Genomic DNA, 18078 nt, shown 5'->3' on the forward strand with positions numbered 1-18078 from the left:
TGAGCTCTCAGACTTGAAACAAAGTTTTTATCTTACATCATGCATTTTACACTAGAAATTATGTGACCCAAGAGTAACAAAAAAAAAAAAAAAAACTGGGTAACCCCAAATAGTGGGGGGGGGGAGCTCTGGAACAGACTATTAAATTGATTTTCTAACATTTAGGAAAAATGTATTATTTAGTGGAAACCAAAATGGAGATTTATTAAAAACAAGTAATGCCAAATCTATCTATTCTCCTTTAATTACAACATGACCAGTTTAGTTGACAATGGAAATGTGGTAAATAAACTATACTCTGATTTTAACAAAGCATTTGACAAAATCTCCCGTGAGATTGTAGTAAAGAGAATAGGAAACATATGTGAAGGAGACAGGCCATTTCAAAATTAGAAGGATAAAAGATAGATAGGTAGGTAGGTGGGTGGGTGGGTGAGTGGATGGATGGATGGATGGATGGATGGATGGACAGACGATGGATAAAAGCTGAGGAAAAAAAAGAATTAAGTGATACCCCATAGGATCCATTCTAAGCCCCATGCTGTTCAACATTTATGAATTATTTGAGGGGTTAAATATAATTATGAAAATTGCAGATGATACAAACATGGACTTGTAGCAAACAACTTATAGGCCAGTATTAAGTTTTAGGAACATTGTAATAAGCTGGAATGAAGGGCAGATATCAGTAAGATTTTCAATAGGGATAAAACAGAAAGACCCACATTTACGTAAGAAAAATCAAAGGCAAGAATATAGGATGGAAGAATGATACTGACAGAAGTATATTCACAAAGGATCTGAGTGTTTTGGCAGATCAGCCTGATACAGTTGCAAAAAAGAAAAGAAACTTGCCATGCTTCAAAAGAAATATAGTGTAAGATCAAAAAAAAGTCACTGATCCTCTATTTTCTCCATTAGTCAGACAGTCTGACTTAGACCACACCTGGAACATTGGATCCATTTTTGAGTACCATATTGTAGGAAGGGCATTGTCAAATTGTAACATATTCAGAGGAGTGTAATTAAAACAGTAAGGAGCCTAGAAGCAAAAGTTCGTAATGAATGGTTGGAAGTAGTGAGTATGCGTATGGTAAGTTATTTCCAAAGTATCTGAAGGATTGCATTATGTTCCAATAATAGAGGATACAGGTAGCTTAGTGTTGAATTGTTACATTTTTAGTTTTTAGCTTGTTATTTTCCTGTGGATGTTTCATTACCAGACTAAGTAACATCATCAAAGTTATATAAAAATGGGTAGAATTGTTCAGAATAGTACAAATAGGACTAAAGTAAAGTAATGAACATGTGTAATGGTTTTGATTCATTTAATTGAGATCTCTTTATCTAACTGTATGAAGAACAGAACATTTTAGGTCATATTTATGCAAAAATATTCAAAATTCAAAAGGTTTCTCAAAATGCTATGCACCACTGTATACATTTTGACTCAATAAGAAAAAAATCAGAAATGAATTTGAATATGTAAACATTTACAAAAAAAAATGGGGTTAGTATTGTTTGTATTCAGAATAATTTGCATGAGGCAATATAAACACAGGAGAAATCAAATGTAATAACATACGACATTCATAAAAATGAGTTTGAACATGGAATGACTTCTACATCATATACCTATCAAAATCCCTTTTTAATAATACAGAAATACAGTTTTAACAACTTTGTCCAGATATACAGACAATATAAATCTAAGAAAAGCCACACACACAACATAGTATTAAGTCTAATAAAAGAGTACAAAAAATGTAATTCCGCTTTCTCTAGGGCTCAATTTTCTTCCTTATATGGAAGAAGATAATCTAGTAAAATGCTTATTACCTTGGTAGAGTACTTAATATACAATTAGTCATTGTGCTGGAATGTTTAATGTTCAAGAAATTGTTTTTACATGGCCAACTGCAAAAGTACACAAGAATGTACCTGCACTGCAAAAGTCAACTTTCAAATCCACATTGGTATTTAACCTAGCCTCTATTAGTATGAAGATTAGACATCAAAAGAGTATTGATAATTAGATTGCTATAACTCTTGAAACTGTACATACATTCTAAATAATGTAAAACATAAGCAGTATACTATAACAACACCAAAACTTTTAGTTTCTTAGCAGATAACAAAATTCAGGAATAAAATTTAATCTTTTAATTTTAACCAAAATTAAAAAAGATTTAAATTAATCTTTTAATTAACTGATGACATGAGGATTCAAAAATTATAGTAATACAAGTATCTATTTGATATAGTAATTAAAGTCTACCCCATGTAATTTAATGTATTTTGTGCCACAGCAAGTGAAAGTTATTTAAGTGATGCTAATCTGCCTTCATTAAGTAATCTGAAATAATTAAATAAGTTTGACAATAGGCAAAAAGCACAACAAGAAGCACTGATCACCCAATATGTATTTATCTTAAACAGGAATACCACAAAAAGACATCTACATTTATACTACAGTATCATTATAGTTTGTTTAAGTTTAAAGGGTTAAGGAATTATATAAGACAATAAATCATAGCTCTGATCTGTGAGAAATATCCTGTCTCCCTTGCCCTCCTGGGGTGCCAAAGGAGAAATGTTCTAAGGCTTACCTTATCAACAGGACTTGGTAATGGAGCATGGATGACACTATAGGGGGGAAAACAAAATCTATCAATTAAAAAATCTTTCCACCATATTTAGCAAAGAGGAAATCAACCTTGAGTTCAAGTTCTCTCTCTCTCTCTCTCTCTCTCTCTCTCTTCTCTCTCTCTCTCCCCTCTTTCCTTTCTCCCCCTTTCTCTCTCTCTCTCTCTCTCTCTCTCTCTCTCACACACACACACACACACAGCATTCCAAAATCAACAAAATTCTATATGCAATAAAAATATTCTTATCGCTGCCAACACCAATGATGCCAATTATAGAGAAACCAACAAAAGCACAGACATGATGCTCTGTATGTATGTGCCCATGTATATTTGCCAGAGGTTCCCTCCCCCAAATGATAGGATTAAGAGAAAAAAAAATATTAATGAATAACTAAAATATCAGGTTAACTGATTCCTATCTGAACATATCAACCATTATCTTACATACAAATGCAGACCCTAGAAAAATAAAATTACAAAATTGCCTCCTTCCTTTTATCGAGAAACAGCAAAAAGGAAAAAGAAAAAATATAGGAAGGAAATGAAATAAATGAAAGAGGTTGCTGCATGGTTGGCGTAAAACTTTATGAAGATTAAGCAAGATGAAGAAATGACTGGATGAGAAAAGAAAAAAAGAGGCAAATGTTTATATTAATATTTCGTTATGCTAATATTCATGTTAAGACCACGCCTGCATTCATTGGAATCTTTTGCTCAATTCTTTGCTTTTAACATCTTCTTTTATTTTTTATCAAGGAATGTATGAGTACCTTCCCAATTATTAGATAATTATTTTGGGAAGTACAGTATTTGTTATCTTTTAGCATTCTAGAAATTACTATTATACTGTGCTATATTCTATAAAATTTCACAGATGCACGAAATTATGCATTATATTTGAAAAATTCAATAAAACATTTCAGAAATCTTGGTTTGTTATGCAATAATAATACTACATTGTCCAAACTGTTTATATTAAATAGATACATCATATTGAATACTCCAAACTGTTTACAATATATAAAAAATCATTTACCAAAAAAGATATAATATTCCTATTATCTCTCAAAATGGGCTATTCAAGCATGCCAGCCATAGCTCACGTATTAACATTCTTGAATAAAAAAATCAGGCTGTCCTTATATATACGGAAATTCTCTAATATCCGAATATATTGGACACTAAAATAATGTTGAAGTTGCACTTACTCTGACCGTAGCCTAGCTTCCATACCATCAGGGAGAAATAGTTTTATTGTTGAGACAATGCATCCATGAGTGACTGTAAAAAAAAAAAAAGACTTTAAGTTCTAAGTAGCCAGTTACTAAAAATTACATTATTAAAGCAATTTCTTATAATTGTTACCTAGAAGGAACAAAAGCAATACCCAGATGAAAACTGAACACTTCAGGAAAAAGAAAGATCAAATATTCTTTCTTTCCAAAAAATAAAAAGTAGTAAGCCATTTAAAAATATCAGGAAGACCCAAGTCCCATACCACTTCCCACCTTGTTCTATGGATCCAATTCATCTGGGATCAAAAAACACCCAGCAGATCATTTCACAAGCGCAGAACAAAAACAATAAAAATTGATCAATTCCCCAATGTAAAAGACTTAAAAATAGCTAAGAAAAATAGAAAAGAATAAAACTAGGAAATCCACCAGGTATATGAGGCAAACTGTTCAATAAATTTTGGAAAAAAGTGTTTGGTAACAATAATAAACAAGGCCTGGGAAAGGAACCCTATTTATTTTATTTATTACTGAATAATGGTTAGCATTTCTCCCCAGCGATCACATTGGCTATAGCAATTGGAAAATGTATGTCAATACCATTTAAACGGTGGCAGGTTCCTCAGCCTTGCTTTAAGTACCATGAAAGAATTTTAAAATGCCATGCACATTATTCTGTGGCAATACAATTATTTTTCAAATTCTGAGAAGCTCTCTAGAAAACTATCTTCCATTATCAAGTAGAGTTAAGAGTATCAATTCATGAGAATTAGTAATCTGCCTTGAAAAAGTATTGTATGCACTTTTGAATTTGTTTGAATTGAATCTGCTTCAATATGAGACAAAAAGCAAAAACCACTAACAGCAATAGCACTTAGACTTATATGTCGCTTCACAGTGCTTTACAGCCCATTCTAAGCGGTTTATAACATCAACCTATTGCTCCCAGCAATCCAGTCCTCATTTTATTGACCTCGGAAGGATGGAAGGCTGAGTCAACCTTCAGCCGGTCAGGATCGAACGTCTGCAATCGGCAGAGTTAGCCTGCAATACTGCATTCTAACCACTATGCCACTACAGCTATGAAAAAAATCACAAATGCCAGAGATTTTAGATCAGTGGTTCTCAACCTGTGGGTCGGTACCCCATTTGGGGTCAAACAATCATTTCACGGGGGTCGCCAAACAACGCAGTCCACCATTTTTTCCCCTTTTCCTTAGCTGTGCTACTCCCTTTTATTCTATTGGCTTTCAAAAGCCAATAGGAATTGTCCAGGCTGTCTCTGCCCTGCTGAGCCCGCCAAAAGTCCCATTCTGCAAACAGTGCTGTACCAGTTGAGTAGTCCTTGACTTACGACAGGTTTAGTCCTCGACTTACGACTGGTTGGGGGTGGCGGCATTAAAAAGGTTGAGAACCACTGTTTTAAATGAATACAAAGTAACGGAAAGTTGGAAAAAGCATTTTAGAGATACGTATGGGGATGACAGTGATAAAACTGATGTTATAAATGCTACTGCCCAAAAAATATACCGTATATGCCGGCGTATAAGGCGACTTCTGCGAGCGCTAAAATCGGCAGCAAAGACGGGGGTCGTCTTATACGCCGAGTTGTCTTATACGCCGGAAATACTGGTAGTTTCTGGCGTATAAGACCACATTCTAGGAATGCGGCTCGGCGATAAAGACAGGGGTCGTCTTATACGCCGGGTCGCCTTGTACACCGGCATATACGGTAGATGAAAAGGAAGTCATAATGTTGAAAAATGGTAACGCTGTAACTGAGTTGCACTTAGAAACAAGCTGGTAACCACCACAGCTTTGTAGGAGGGATATAATATAAATTTTCATTCACCAATTTTATTACTATTACATTCTAGATCGATGTAATTTTCAAAGACTTTTCAAATGTAACCTGAAAAAGAGTACATACAGTTGCATCCAATTCAGATACAATTGAGGAATATAATTTAAATATATTTATTTAAATAAACAAAAAATACATTTATTTAAATAAGTACACCAAATTTATAAGGCCACTACTTCATATATTTGAGAGGTCAAATAAATTTGATTTATAAATAAAGTTTTAGCCAAATAATTCCATAAAGAATCAGTGTGTTAGCTTAAGATGAATAAAAGTATTTCTTATTCTGTTTTTCAAGCATCCTAATACTGGTAGTCCTCAATGTACGGCCACAACTGAGCCCAAAATTTATGTTGTTAAGTGAGAAATTTGTTAAGTGTGTTTTGCCCCATTTTATGACTTTTCTTGCCACATTTGTTAAGTGAATCGCTGAAATTGTTGCAAAAGGTGATCACATGATGGGACACTGCAACCGTCATAAATATGAACCAATTGTTAAGCATCCAAACGTAAATCACGTGACCGTGGGGGGGGGGCTGCTGCAACGGTCATAAGTATGAAAAATAGTCATAAGTTACTTTTTTCAATACTGAATGAATTGTTGTAACCTATCTATATAAGCTGAATCCAGAGGTTCCTCCCCTAAGATATAAAACTGATTGCTTAAGAGGTATGTTATCTCATCCAAATTACACTGAATTCTTAGTCTAGAGACCATCTGCTTCCTACCCTACTCTGCTTTGTTGACCTATTAAACCCTATCCAGCCCATAACTGCTGCTACATACTCATTCAGAAAATTAACAGCTTCCCTGGTAATGGACAAAAAAGAGAAACATGTTTGCTTATCATGTGTAGCACACCCCAATTTCCCTAGCTTATCCCAATAATTTCATTGTAATATTCTAATCTCCAGAGGGTTGAATCTTCCAGTTTCACCTTCTGTAACTGATTTCAGAAAGAAAGGAATTAATGTAAAATCATGCCTCTCAAACCCATTCTCACCTGGCAGGCTAAAGGTAATACAGTCACAGATTAAAAGGTCTAGTTATAGTGTCCAACTATAAGCATGGCCAAATATAACCTAAGACAACCCTCATGAATTCCAAGAAGTCTATAAAGTTGCTCCAGTCAGGGTGATTTCTAAATCAGCATTGCACCTATCCCAACTAGCTCAGGTAGAATAGCCACTGGATAATGGGGAGAGCATCATCATCTGAGAAAGTGAGGTATACTTGCCTCACTTCTTGAAGAAACTCATTAAAGACAATGCTTTACAATATCAAGCTCAAACACCCATAGTCTGTATTTGTTTAAAGCTTATTTTGTGATAAAATGTACTTGATATTACAAAGGCAGAAGAGAAAAAAAGTAATCCATACTCTTACCTTTTCGTGTGTTCTCTGTTACATCTACACCAAACTGTATAATATCACCAGAGAGAATTTCACATGGTGGACTCTCTTCAGATCCTCTGCTCAATCGCTGACTATTTATAAAGGTACCATTACTGCTCTTAGTGTCTTGAAGATAGAACTGTAAGAAAAACAGAAAAATCTTGTAATTTTATCTTACGTATTGTTTAAAGTTTGACAAATTTAATATTAAAATGGCAGACAATTCACAAATGTGAAAATCAAAAGAGGAGATTTATGATAATTCAAGTACACTCAGATAATGTCTATATTATCATTACAGCAGAGTAGTAAAAGAGTTTATTTCTTACATGTCGAGAATGAAAGAATCCTACAGTTGATCTATTCATTGCATTGCATTCACTCTTATTCTGTTATCTAGAAATTTAGCCATATTAAACTTTAATAAATTATGTACTATCTGAATAATTGTCTGTCTTTCTTTTCAACTTCACTCTAACTCTCCATTACTTCCCTGAGAAACCAGTGCTGTCCCTCAGCAAAGTAGAAGTAGAAGCATTTGGAGAAGTTTGTTTTAAATAACAATATAAATATCCAGAATTCTATTCATGAGTTAGAGAGCTATGGAAAATAGTCATTCTGAATTTTCACTTCATAACAAGTATATTTAAAATTAAGGCAAAAAATGAAAGGGAACAAATTGAGAATAAAGGTGCTCTATGAGAAAGCCTTAATCCATTAATGTCCTCCACACTATTTTCTTCATTTTCATTGACAAAATAAACATTGTGAAGGAAAAGAGATTCTATAAAACATAGAATCAAAGAAAGTAAATTGTTGATTCTTTCATCCAAGAGCACCCAATATCTGTAGCAGAAGTTGGGGGGGAGACAGAACAAACTCCCACTTTCTTCTAACACCGATGATGTTACCTAGTTTGATAATGAAATGTCTGCAAGAAAATCACCAAACTCAGAGAGCACCAAGAAGCCCATACTTACACTGTTTTCAACTGCAATGTGTAATAAAGCATTTAACAGAGCAGTGCTTATACAAATATCCTGTCTGAACCATCAAAGCACTACATGTCCTCACAGTTTTAGTATGGAGCTTTAAGGGCCTCCTCACATCACATAAGCAGGCATAGATATGTGCAGATGATAGCTCCACAAGGAATGCCACTGAAACAAAATGTCAGTTGCTTCATTTTAATATCAGTTCTGGTGGAAATGTCATCTCTATGTGCACACAATGTCCAACAACATGCAGTAGAAGTGCAGCCGCACCCCTGAGAGGATGATTCTCCAATACTTCAAGCAATGAAATCAGAGTTGTAAAATTCTTGCTTAATGAAACATCCCCTTAATGATTCTCATAACTTTAATATTTAATATTTTAGACCCAATTTATTGTATTATAGAACTTCATGTATGACAATATAAAAATGTTTTAAAATGTAAATTTCAATTTAAAATTGTATGTATTTTGTTTTTCAAGCACTAAAGTAGGCTAGCAAATGAAATTATGCTCATCCTGTTTCATTCAGGCTCTCAGAACTACTGTATTTGTCCTTCCAGTTTCAGAGATGTTACACCAACATCATGATATATACCATCAAATCTAAAAAGAGCAATATAGACTGGGTTCTAGAGACAGAAATAGTATTACATGAATAACAGATTAATAGATATAACAAGAAGCAGCTTTTAATACATTTCTTTTGTTAGGTTCTTGATGCTCTTTGAGCTTTGTTAAATGTTTATGTGTTAAAAGTCTGAGGCATGTTCATCTCTAAATACTTAAACAAATACAAACACAATTTCAATTGGTAAACAAAAAATATTTTAGATCAGACTCAAAAAATGTCAGGTAATTCCTAGAAATCTGGCATTCTAACAAATCAGCCCTATCTGCATACCATTTAATTTTAATTTGATGGCATAATAGAAAACATAGAAAATAGAAAACATCCAGTGTGGGACAAATGTATAATAATTTCAGAAATACTGAGCACATTTATTTTTAATAAGTTGAGCATATGAATTGTTAGGGTATTAGAAATGTTCTGTTAAAATTTTGTTTGGGCTGTAACATTCTGCTTATCCAGAAATAAATAATATTGGCATAAACATTTTAATTAATAAATAAAATATTTTGTTAGCTTTAACTGAAGTCCGCATTAAAAACTAGTTTAGTCAAATATTTCAGGGTATAATTGTTTTTATTACTTCTGTTATTTATTAAATTTAAACAAAGCTGAAATTTTCTAAATTGAATATCATTATAATTAATTGTAATTAATGATTTTATCATATTGTAGATCACAAAAAACTGTCAAGTAATAGCATCATCTAGTTTCTATAACAAGCAACATAGATTACATTCCAATAATAAAATTATTAAAATACAATAATAATATAACAAAATATTTCCACAAGACCTGTTTTACTCTTTCTAGAGGCTCATAAGTTAAAAATGTACACACTCCTGCACTTCAAAAATCTAAACAACACAAGTTGGTCTCTGAATTTTGCCTGAATGCCATTGTAGTATACAATAAAATGTTTGTTATACGTGACTTTTATTTTACTTTTTAACTATTGTGGTGGTTTAGACCCAATCTGAGTCAACTGAACTGTTAATTAATTGAAATAGATATTGCTAGAGTGATAGAATGGCTTTTCTCAACTGTACTGCACAAAATATAGCACGAAAAACAGGTAGCTTTAAATATATATACCTCACATGGACTCAGAATTCAGAACTTTCAATGGATTTGACTCAATAAATGGTCAGAGAGATTTCATATCTATTGTCAAGATATCTAACTTGACTGAGATATGAATCCATTGAGTATCTCTTAATGAAAATTCTTTCTAGGTGAGACCCAGAACTTTGTGGTAGATGTAATCCCCTTGGAGGATATCCATACTAGATTCAACATATAGTAATACAGTAAGACATTTGATAAAGTAGACCACAACCTACTCCTTGGTAAGCTAGAAAAAGATGGAATAGACAACATCACCATCAGATGGATCTGTAGCTGGCTGGCAAACCATACTCAACGAGTAGTCCTCAGTGGCACTACATTCACATGGAGAGAAGTAAGCAGTGGGGTACCACAAGGTTCCATCTTAGGCCCAGTATTTTTCAATATCTTCATAAATGACTTAGATGGAATTGAAGGGGAACTCAGCAAATTTGCAGATGACACTAAGCTGGCAGGAGTAGCCAACATCCCAGAAGACAAACTCAGGATCCAAAAAAGATCTTGACAAACTTGAACAATGGGCCCTATCCAACAAAATGAGTTTCAATGTGGAGAAAAGCAAAGTTTTTCATTTAGGCAGGAAAAATCAAAGGTACAAGTACAGATTGGGCAAGACATGGCTCAAAAACAATAACTGTGAGAGGGACCTTGGAATCCTAGTGGACAATCACTTGACTATGAGCAAGCAGTGTGCAGCAGCAGCCAAAAAAGCTAATATAATCCTGGGTTATATAAAATGAGGCATAGAATCAAGATGGTACAGGAATGTCAAGCTCACAACATCACGTGACGTGTCACGATGTATCATGACTTTTTTTCCATTGCCAGCAATAGGGTGGGTGCAGTTTTAGCATGATGCATCCGGCCTGCAGGCCGGCAGTTTGACACCCCTGCCCTAGTAAGACCATACCTGGAATATTGCAGCCAATTCTGGTCACCATATCACAAAAAAGATGTTGAGTGTTTAGAGAAAATTCAGAGAAGAGGAACTAAGATGATTAAAGGCCTGGAGACTAAAACATACAAAGAACGGCTGCAGGACTTGGGTTTGGTTAGTCTAAAGAAAAGAAATAGGGGAGACATGATAGTATTACAGTATTTGAGGGGCTGCCACAAAAAAGAAGAGGTCACGTTATTCACCAAAGCACCAGAGGGCAGGACAAGAAACAATGGTTGGAAACTGATCAAAGAGAGAAGCAACCTGGAATTAAGGAGAAACTTCCTGACAACGAGGAAAAGTAACCAGTGGAACAGCTTGCCTCCAGAAATCACTGGAGATTTTAAAGAAGAGGCTGGACAGTCACTTGTCTGAGATGGTATAGGTCCTCCTGCTTGAGCAGGAGGCTGGACTAGAAGACCTCCAAGGTCCCTTCCATCTTTATTCTATTATGATAGAATCTTGATTTGTAATAAATCTACCTTATTATAGGTTCTAGTGTCTGGGTAAGTTATTAATTCTGCACTGTCTGTGCTATTTTCAAATCACTGCATATTGCATTGACCAGTATGAACAAAGTCTCTGAATGGTGGAAAGATAATTAATATTGACCCATGCCTAAATACTCATTGATCAAAGGCTTCTAGATTTCAGTGTATTTGTATTTATCTGTTTTGTCATCAATAAAGAAAGTATTTAGCGAATTGAGTGAGAGTGTAAAGTATGTGTGACCTAGGCTGATTATAAGTTTGATTATAACCTTGCTATAAATGTATAAATGACACCGAATTTCCCTCCCACCATTCTGTGGGAATTAACTGAACTGATTGCCAACTTAACTCTGTCCCCACAAAGTTAAACTTTTATTTTCTACTCTGTAGTAATAAAATATTTTTCAAAAATAATTTCATTGATATTTAAGAACACTGCACTTAATATTACTTAGCATATTATACATAAAGTAAAAAGTATTTAACTATATTGTTATTATATAAAATGTTATGTAAAAGGAAAAAACCTAACCTATTATATAATAATGTCTTTAAATAGGATTTTAGAAATATACTACATAACATTAAATTACCTAAAATGAAATCAGAAGAAAATGATCCTATAGAATACAGGATTCATAAAGTTTTAGTTATTAATAAGAATATTAAAAAAAGAGTGATTCTTGGGTGTATTCATTTTAAATAGCTAAAAAGCACGAGCACCAGGAAAATTATAAAACTAAAAAAGTTTTAATTCAATAAAACACCAAGCTTTCGTTGGTAGTAACACACACACAGGCAAGAGAAGTAAGGAAAATGCAGTTAATGACACGGAAACTACAACCAAGATGCAGATTGGCCGGAAAGGACCCGTCATGAGATCTAAGAGCCGGGCACAAACGGCATCTCACCTATAAAATGAACTCTCCCATCGACTGGAATGTACCCTGACGATGTTGGCAGCCGCCAACAAAAGTTTGGTGTTTTATTGAATTAAAACTTTTATAGTTTTATAATTTTCCTGGTGCTCGTGCTTTTTAGCTATTTAAAAAGTTTTAGTTATTTAACTTTATTTATTAAAAGAATAAGAATTTTAAAAGAAAACTTTTCTGTAAGTAAATCTGCATATATGTGTGCATCTAGCTAGCTAGCTAGTTATATCTTACTGCAAGACTTGTCTCCATAGCTACAAATTACTACTTAGTATCTCTTCCTTCCTAAAATTTGTCACTCTTCTCCATAAGAATTGACAAGTATCACACCAGATATTCACCACAATTACAATTTAGTTACCTTATATGCAGTTCTTTTTCAGTTTTCAGTTGCGTATCTTCACTTCAAAAAATGCTCCTTTTTTCTTCATTAGCAAATTTAGACCATGAAACTTGTTTTCTTAAATAAAATAGGCATATATCCCACAGGAATGGTGATAACTGTCTACCTTTTAACTGTCTGGATCCAATCTCTTTTCCATCTGTAGGGGCCATTAAAAATGCTTCCTCAATGGAAGGGAAGAGGCAATCTGCATAGATTCTTTACTGTATTTAAAGCCCTAAAAGCCATATTTCCTGCTCTGGAGAAAACGTTGTGTGTGTGTGTGTGAGAGAGAGGGGGGGGGGGGACTGGCTGACTGACTGGGGAACTGTATGGAAAGGAATAATAATTATAGTTTTTCTTTTCATCTACCACTAGTTAGATTTTCCAACTAGCTCAAAACAATTTGTATAGGAAGAAGTTTATCACTCTTGAGATGCTTACATTGAGCCTAAACAGAATTATTTAATAAGTGTAAACATGTGTAAAACTATAAACAATTACTTTGTCAGGATTAAAAAAAACAGGATTGCTCTCATTAACATAACATAACTGCAGGAAAATGATAGAACTCCTTCCAGGGCTTCTCCCACAGACTAGAATTTTGATCAAGAGAGACCACACTAAATTTATCCTCAATATCCTTTCAAGTGAAAGCAAAAACTTGGGTTTGGCTAATCTAAAGAAAAGAAGAAACAGGGGCAACATGATAGCAGTGTTCCAGTATTTGAGGGGCTGCCACAAAGAAGAGGGGGTAACATTATTCTCCATAGCACCAGAGGGCAGGACAAGAAACAATGGTTGGAAACTGATCAAAGAGAGAAGTAAAATCTGGAATTAAGGAGACAATTCCTGACAGTGAGGACAATTAACCAGTGGAACAGCTTGCCTTTAGAAATCGTGGGTGCTCCATCACTGGAGATTTTTAAGAAGAGGCTAGCTAGACAGTCACTTATCTGAGATTATATAGGTTCTCCTGATTGAACAGGGGGCTGGACTAGAAGATCTCCAGGGTCCTTCCAGCTCTATTCTGTTCTATCATCCAATTCACAGCCAGTATTTCTTAAAGAAATACTTAATACTCTATCTTAAAGAAAAGGTACAAAAAATAATTCCTAAGCAATTAAAAAGATGAGCTTTGGTCAAACCTCGAGTCCATGAAGGCTGCATTTATGCCTCAGAGCAGGACGGAACCCATGATACCCAGTTGATCACAAGTGAGTGCAAAAATGACAGTTTCTACTGCCTGCTCACAACAATCAGATGTCTGAAGTACATGTGTGTAATCTTCAGTTTTATCTTTCTTTCAGCAATCTGGATCTCATATCCAGCTGCCTTTTCAGCCAAAATGCCCCTGCAATCTGTACAGAACAGAGAAAACGCAGGTACTAGCTGGCCTCACCTCAATGAATGTCCATCTGGGTTTAAATTTCTTAGATCATATGAAAAGAAGAAATTTAGTTTGTCCTGAATGATAAGCCTGTTTTAATTTACATTTTAAACTTATTTAGTATTATGAAGATACAGCCATATTTTACCAAATGTCTAGGTTTTAATAAACATTATTCTAATATTAAAAATAAAACTGTTTATATAGATAAGTGTTAATTTTTAAGATTTATCTTTTACCTTATCATACTGGTTCAGAATTTATTCTACTTCTAAACTGATCTATTTAAAAATATTCCAAATAACTCATTTCTTTTACTGTCAGCAAGTCAAACCAAGAAACCTTAAAAAGTAATGCTATGTTTACATGAAGATAGGGAAAAGCTATAGATTATTTAATTAGATTTTTTATACTTGTGTGCATTCATAAAATAACCACTATAGTAGGCATCAACTATTATGTAGCTTCCCATCATTCATTCTAGATTCTACAATGTTCTCTCTTAGCTTAATTTTAATATTTTCTAGACCACAGGTCAGCAACCTGAGGCTCTGGAGCCGCATGTGGCTCTGAGCCTTCTCCTGCGGCTCCCAGCCTCCTCTGCCATTTGCAGAGAGAGAGACAGAGAGAGGCACTTGCGCTTCGCTTCTCTCTCTCTCTCTCTCTCTCTCTCTCTCTCTCTCTCTCTCTCTCTCTCTCTCTCTCTCTCTGTGTGTGTGTGTGTGTATGTGTGTGTGTGTAAAAAAAGAGTGGCCTCACCCTATTTTCCGATGAGCTGACAAGCTTATTGGGCGGGGCTCCTGCCTTGGCTGCGTCTCTACAGGAAGCAGGAAGCAGGAAGGGCAGGTGAGAGCCAGCCTGAACAGCTTGAAGCCAGCTTGCCAGGTAAGCAGAAGATCGGAGAGAAGAAGAGAGAGGGAGGGAGAGAGAGGGGGGAGAGGAAAGAGAGAGGGGGGGAAAAAGAGAAAAAGGGAGAGAGAAAAAGAGGAAGAGAGAAAGAGAAGGAGAGAGAGAAAAAGAGAGGAGAGAGGGAGAGGAGAGAAGGGGGAGAAGAAAGAGAAAGGGGGAGAAAGAGAGGGAGAGGAAAGAGAGGGAGAGAGAGAGAGAAAGAGGGGGGAGAGGAAAGAGAGAGGGAGAGAAGAGAGAGGTAGAGGAAAGAGAGGGGGGAAGGAGGGAGAGGGAGAAAGAGAACTCCTGCACAGCAGCCTCTATTTCTTTTTAATTAAACTCTTCAATCAAGCTTCTCCCCCCCCCCCTCGTGTGTGCGTGCATGCACACGCAAGTTTAGCGGCTCCCAGTGTTTTCTTTTCTCTGGGAAACGGGTCCAAGTTGCTCTTTGAGTGTTTAAGGCTGCAGACCCCTGTTCTAGACTGAAAGGTAAATTGCAAAGACTGGGCTTTATTCAATTTAATTTTACCTATCCAAAATTATATAGCCACTCAACCAACTCTGGGTGGCTAATATAAAATTAGCTTAGCGTCACCTTTGTTTTGATTTACTAAGAAATCTTGCATGCTAGAAGCTTATTTTTTAAAAAGTTAGATTTTTGTTTCTTTACAGCATTGCAAGCTTTTTGTTAATCGGTAGAGAGACCTTTTTAAATTATTTTCAAAAGATTTTAAACATCAGAAGTAACAAAACCATATTGGAAACCAAGTATGTGTGTACATAACTGTCCATAAGCAATACGCATTGAATCCCTGCTATGTTTATTAACTTCAAACATACTATAGTATGTCCTATATGTTAAGATTTTAAAAGAGATTTGTTGTTTAACTGATTTATGTAATCACTTTCCATCCTGTCTTTTGCAACTTAAGCATTCCACCAGGAATATGAGTAATTAATTGGAAACAGAGGCAACTAAAGAAGGGTGCGGCCTTTCCAATTATGCAGTTCTTAGAGCAAAAACACAACTTAGAATATCTTGAAAACGATGTGTTTAACTGAAAATTCTCCCTTCTAACCAAAACAAAAATAGCTTAGAAAACAAGAATTTACTCCTTTATTACAAATAATTCTTAAAGAGAAGAACTATAATTCCTTGACATATTTTTGCTACGCCATAAGGAAAAAAATCCCTGAAAAACTGGGTACTATGTTCATGGGCAATATTTTATAAGAACTTTATAAAGAGTTTTGTGGAATAACTACTTTCCCAATTTTTTATGCTGTTCCATAACAAATATATCTATTACCTATTTTCAGCACAAACAAATAGAGTAAAAAATGTTATATAAAAATTGGTCATATGATTCAGAAAAAACAATTATCTGTTAACATTTAAATATTTATATAATACTTAGGAGACTGGCTAATATTTTAGAAGAAAAGATGGAGAAATATAAAATTCTGCAGGTGGGATAATCAGTGAAATGAACAAGTATAGGATGGGGAGTATCAGTACTGCATAACAAATTGAACAAAAGATAGCTGTGTGATGCAGCTGATAATAAGACATATTGATACATAGAAATAGAAGAATGGAAAGTAATTCTCTACTTTGCTGGAACAGGCCCCACTTGGTATATCATTCCCAATTCTGGGCACTGCTATTTAAAAAGGATGTTAACAAATTGTATTTACAGATGTTTACAGCATCCTGTGATCACGTGACCACCCTTTACAACGTTTGCTGGAAACCTGCATTTATTTCCAGTTTCTGGCAAAAACCATAGCCAATACTGCAAAACTGGTTGTAAAATCAGGTGCAATCATATAGTGACCTGTTTAATCACCAGCATGACTTAACAATTGTAATTTTAGCCTCAATTATGATCGTAGGTTAAGGATTAGCTATAAAAAAAAGGAATATACATAAAAGTATCATAGTCAACGAAAAGACCTATTTAAAAAAAGCAAAAAACCCCAAACCTATATGGGTAGTATGGATCAGTGAGGGCAAGAGCTGCAACAGATAAGGATTCTCAAAAAATGACATTGTTAATCAATGGGACCAAAAAGTGATTTTTGATTGTTTTTCACACGACTATTGAAGCATCCCTATAGTCACGTGATCAAAATTCAGATGCTTGGCAAGTGGCTCATATTTATGACGGTTGCAATGTCTCAGGATCATGTGCTCATCTTTTGTGACTTTCTGACAAGCAAGGTAATGGGGAAGCCAGATTCATTTAACCCTGTTACTAACTTAACAACTGCAGCAATTCACCTAACAATTGTGGCAACTGTAAAATGGGCAAAACTCAACTGCCTTGCTTAGCAAAGGAAATTTTGGGCTCAATTATGATCCTAAACCAAGGATTACCTGTACACTAATCCAATAAATAGGTGATCAAGATGTGACTGTGTGAAAGGCCTTTAGAATCAGGAGCAATTGGGATACTAGATGAATTTGTACAAAGGCCCTCTTGACCATAGTTGCCACTTGCTCTTTTGAGCTGGAGCTGTGAGTACAAGAAGTCCCTAAGATTACATAAAAGTCTCAAATGGGGAAGCAAGACCCATTAAATAGCAATGATGGAATATTCCCAGAACGGGATGGTCCAAATAAGCTCAGGCATACAGTCTTGTCAGGATTGCGCCTATTTCTGCTTTTCCCAATTCAGACAAGCACAGCATCCAGATTTTGACCTCACCCAACAGTTTCATGTAGATGTTAAACAAAAAGGGAATAACAGCCAAGTGTGAATGTTTCTCTGCCGATCCACACCAAATGAAACCAGCCACTATCAGTCCTTCAAGGCAGACCATGATAGGAAACCCCCCACCCTTCATGTTTGTGTGAAGTACATGGGAGTTGTCTGGGAAGTTTACTCACTCTTGCCCATACTCAGGCCCTTTGTTCCTTTTGTCTGATTGTTATCTTGGTACTAGCTCTTCCTCCTTCTTCATTCAGGGCCATTCCCTCTTCCCTTTATGGCCACAGGGAAAAGAGAAAAACTACTGCAAAATAAATATTTAAATAAAATAGTTTCTAATTAAAAAATACTGAATTTTAAAGACTTGATTTATCACTAGATACATTAGTATCACAATGGGTAATTTTTTTACCATCTGGAAGTGGGCAGGCAATAGAATCTGTTTTCAG

General features: G+C 35.0%; 1 protein-coding gene across 22 annotated transcripts in view; it reads right to left on the reverse strand.

Annotated features, from left to right (window-relative positions):
* The window catches only part of LOC120310095 (sarcolemma associated protein), an 85569-nt gene that overhangs the window by 40524 nt on the left and 26967 nt on the right, over positions 1–18078 (reverse strand). For all 22 annotated transcript variants that reach the window (XM_039348116.1, XM_039348104.1, XM_039348117.1 and 19 more), the window contains exons 3-5: positions 7135–7282; positions 3857–3929; positions 2610–2646 (exon numbers count right to left, since the gene is read on the reverse strand). In XM_039348116.1, coding sequence (XP_039204050.1) covers positions 2610–2646; positions 3857–3929; positions 7135–7282 — 258 coding nt within the window. The remainder of the gene's footprint in view (positions 1–2609; positions 2647–3856; positions 3930–7134; positions 7283–18078) is intronic.

Source organism: Crotalus tigris, unplaced genomic scaffold (genome assembly GCF_016545835.1).
Source record: "Crotalus tigris isolate CLP2741 ecotype Arizona unplaced genomic scaffold, ASM1654583v1 scf7180000018122.1127207, whole genome shotgun sequence".
In the NCBI taxonomy this organism is placed as follows: domain Eukaryota; kingdom Metazoa; phylum Chordata; class Lepidosauria; order Squamata; family Viperidae; genus Crotalus; species Crotalus tigris.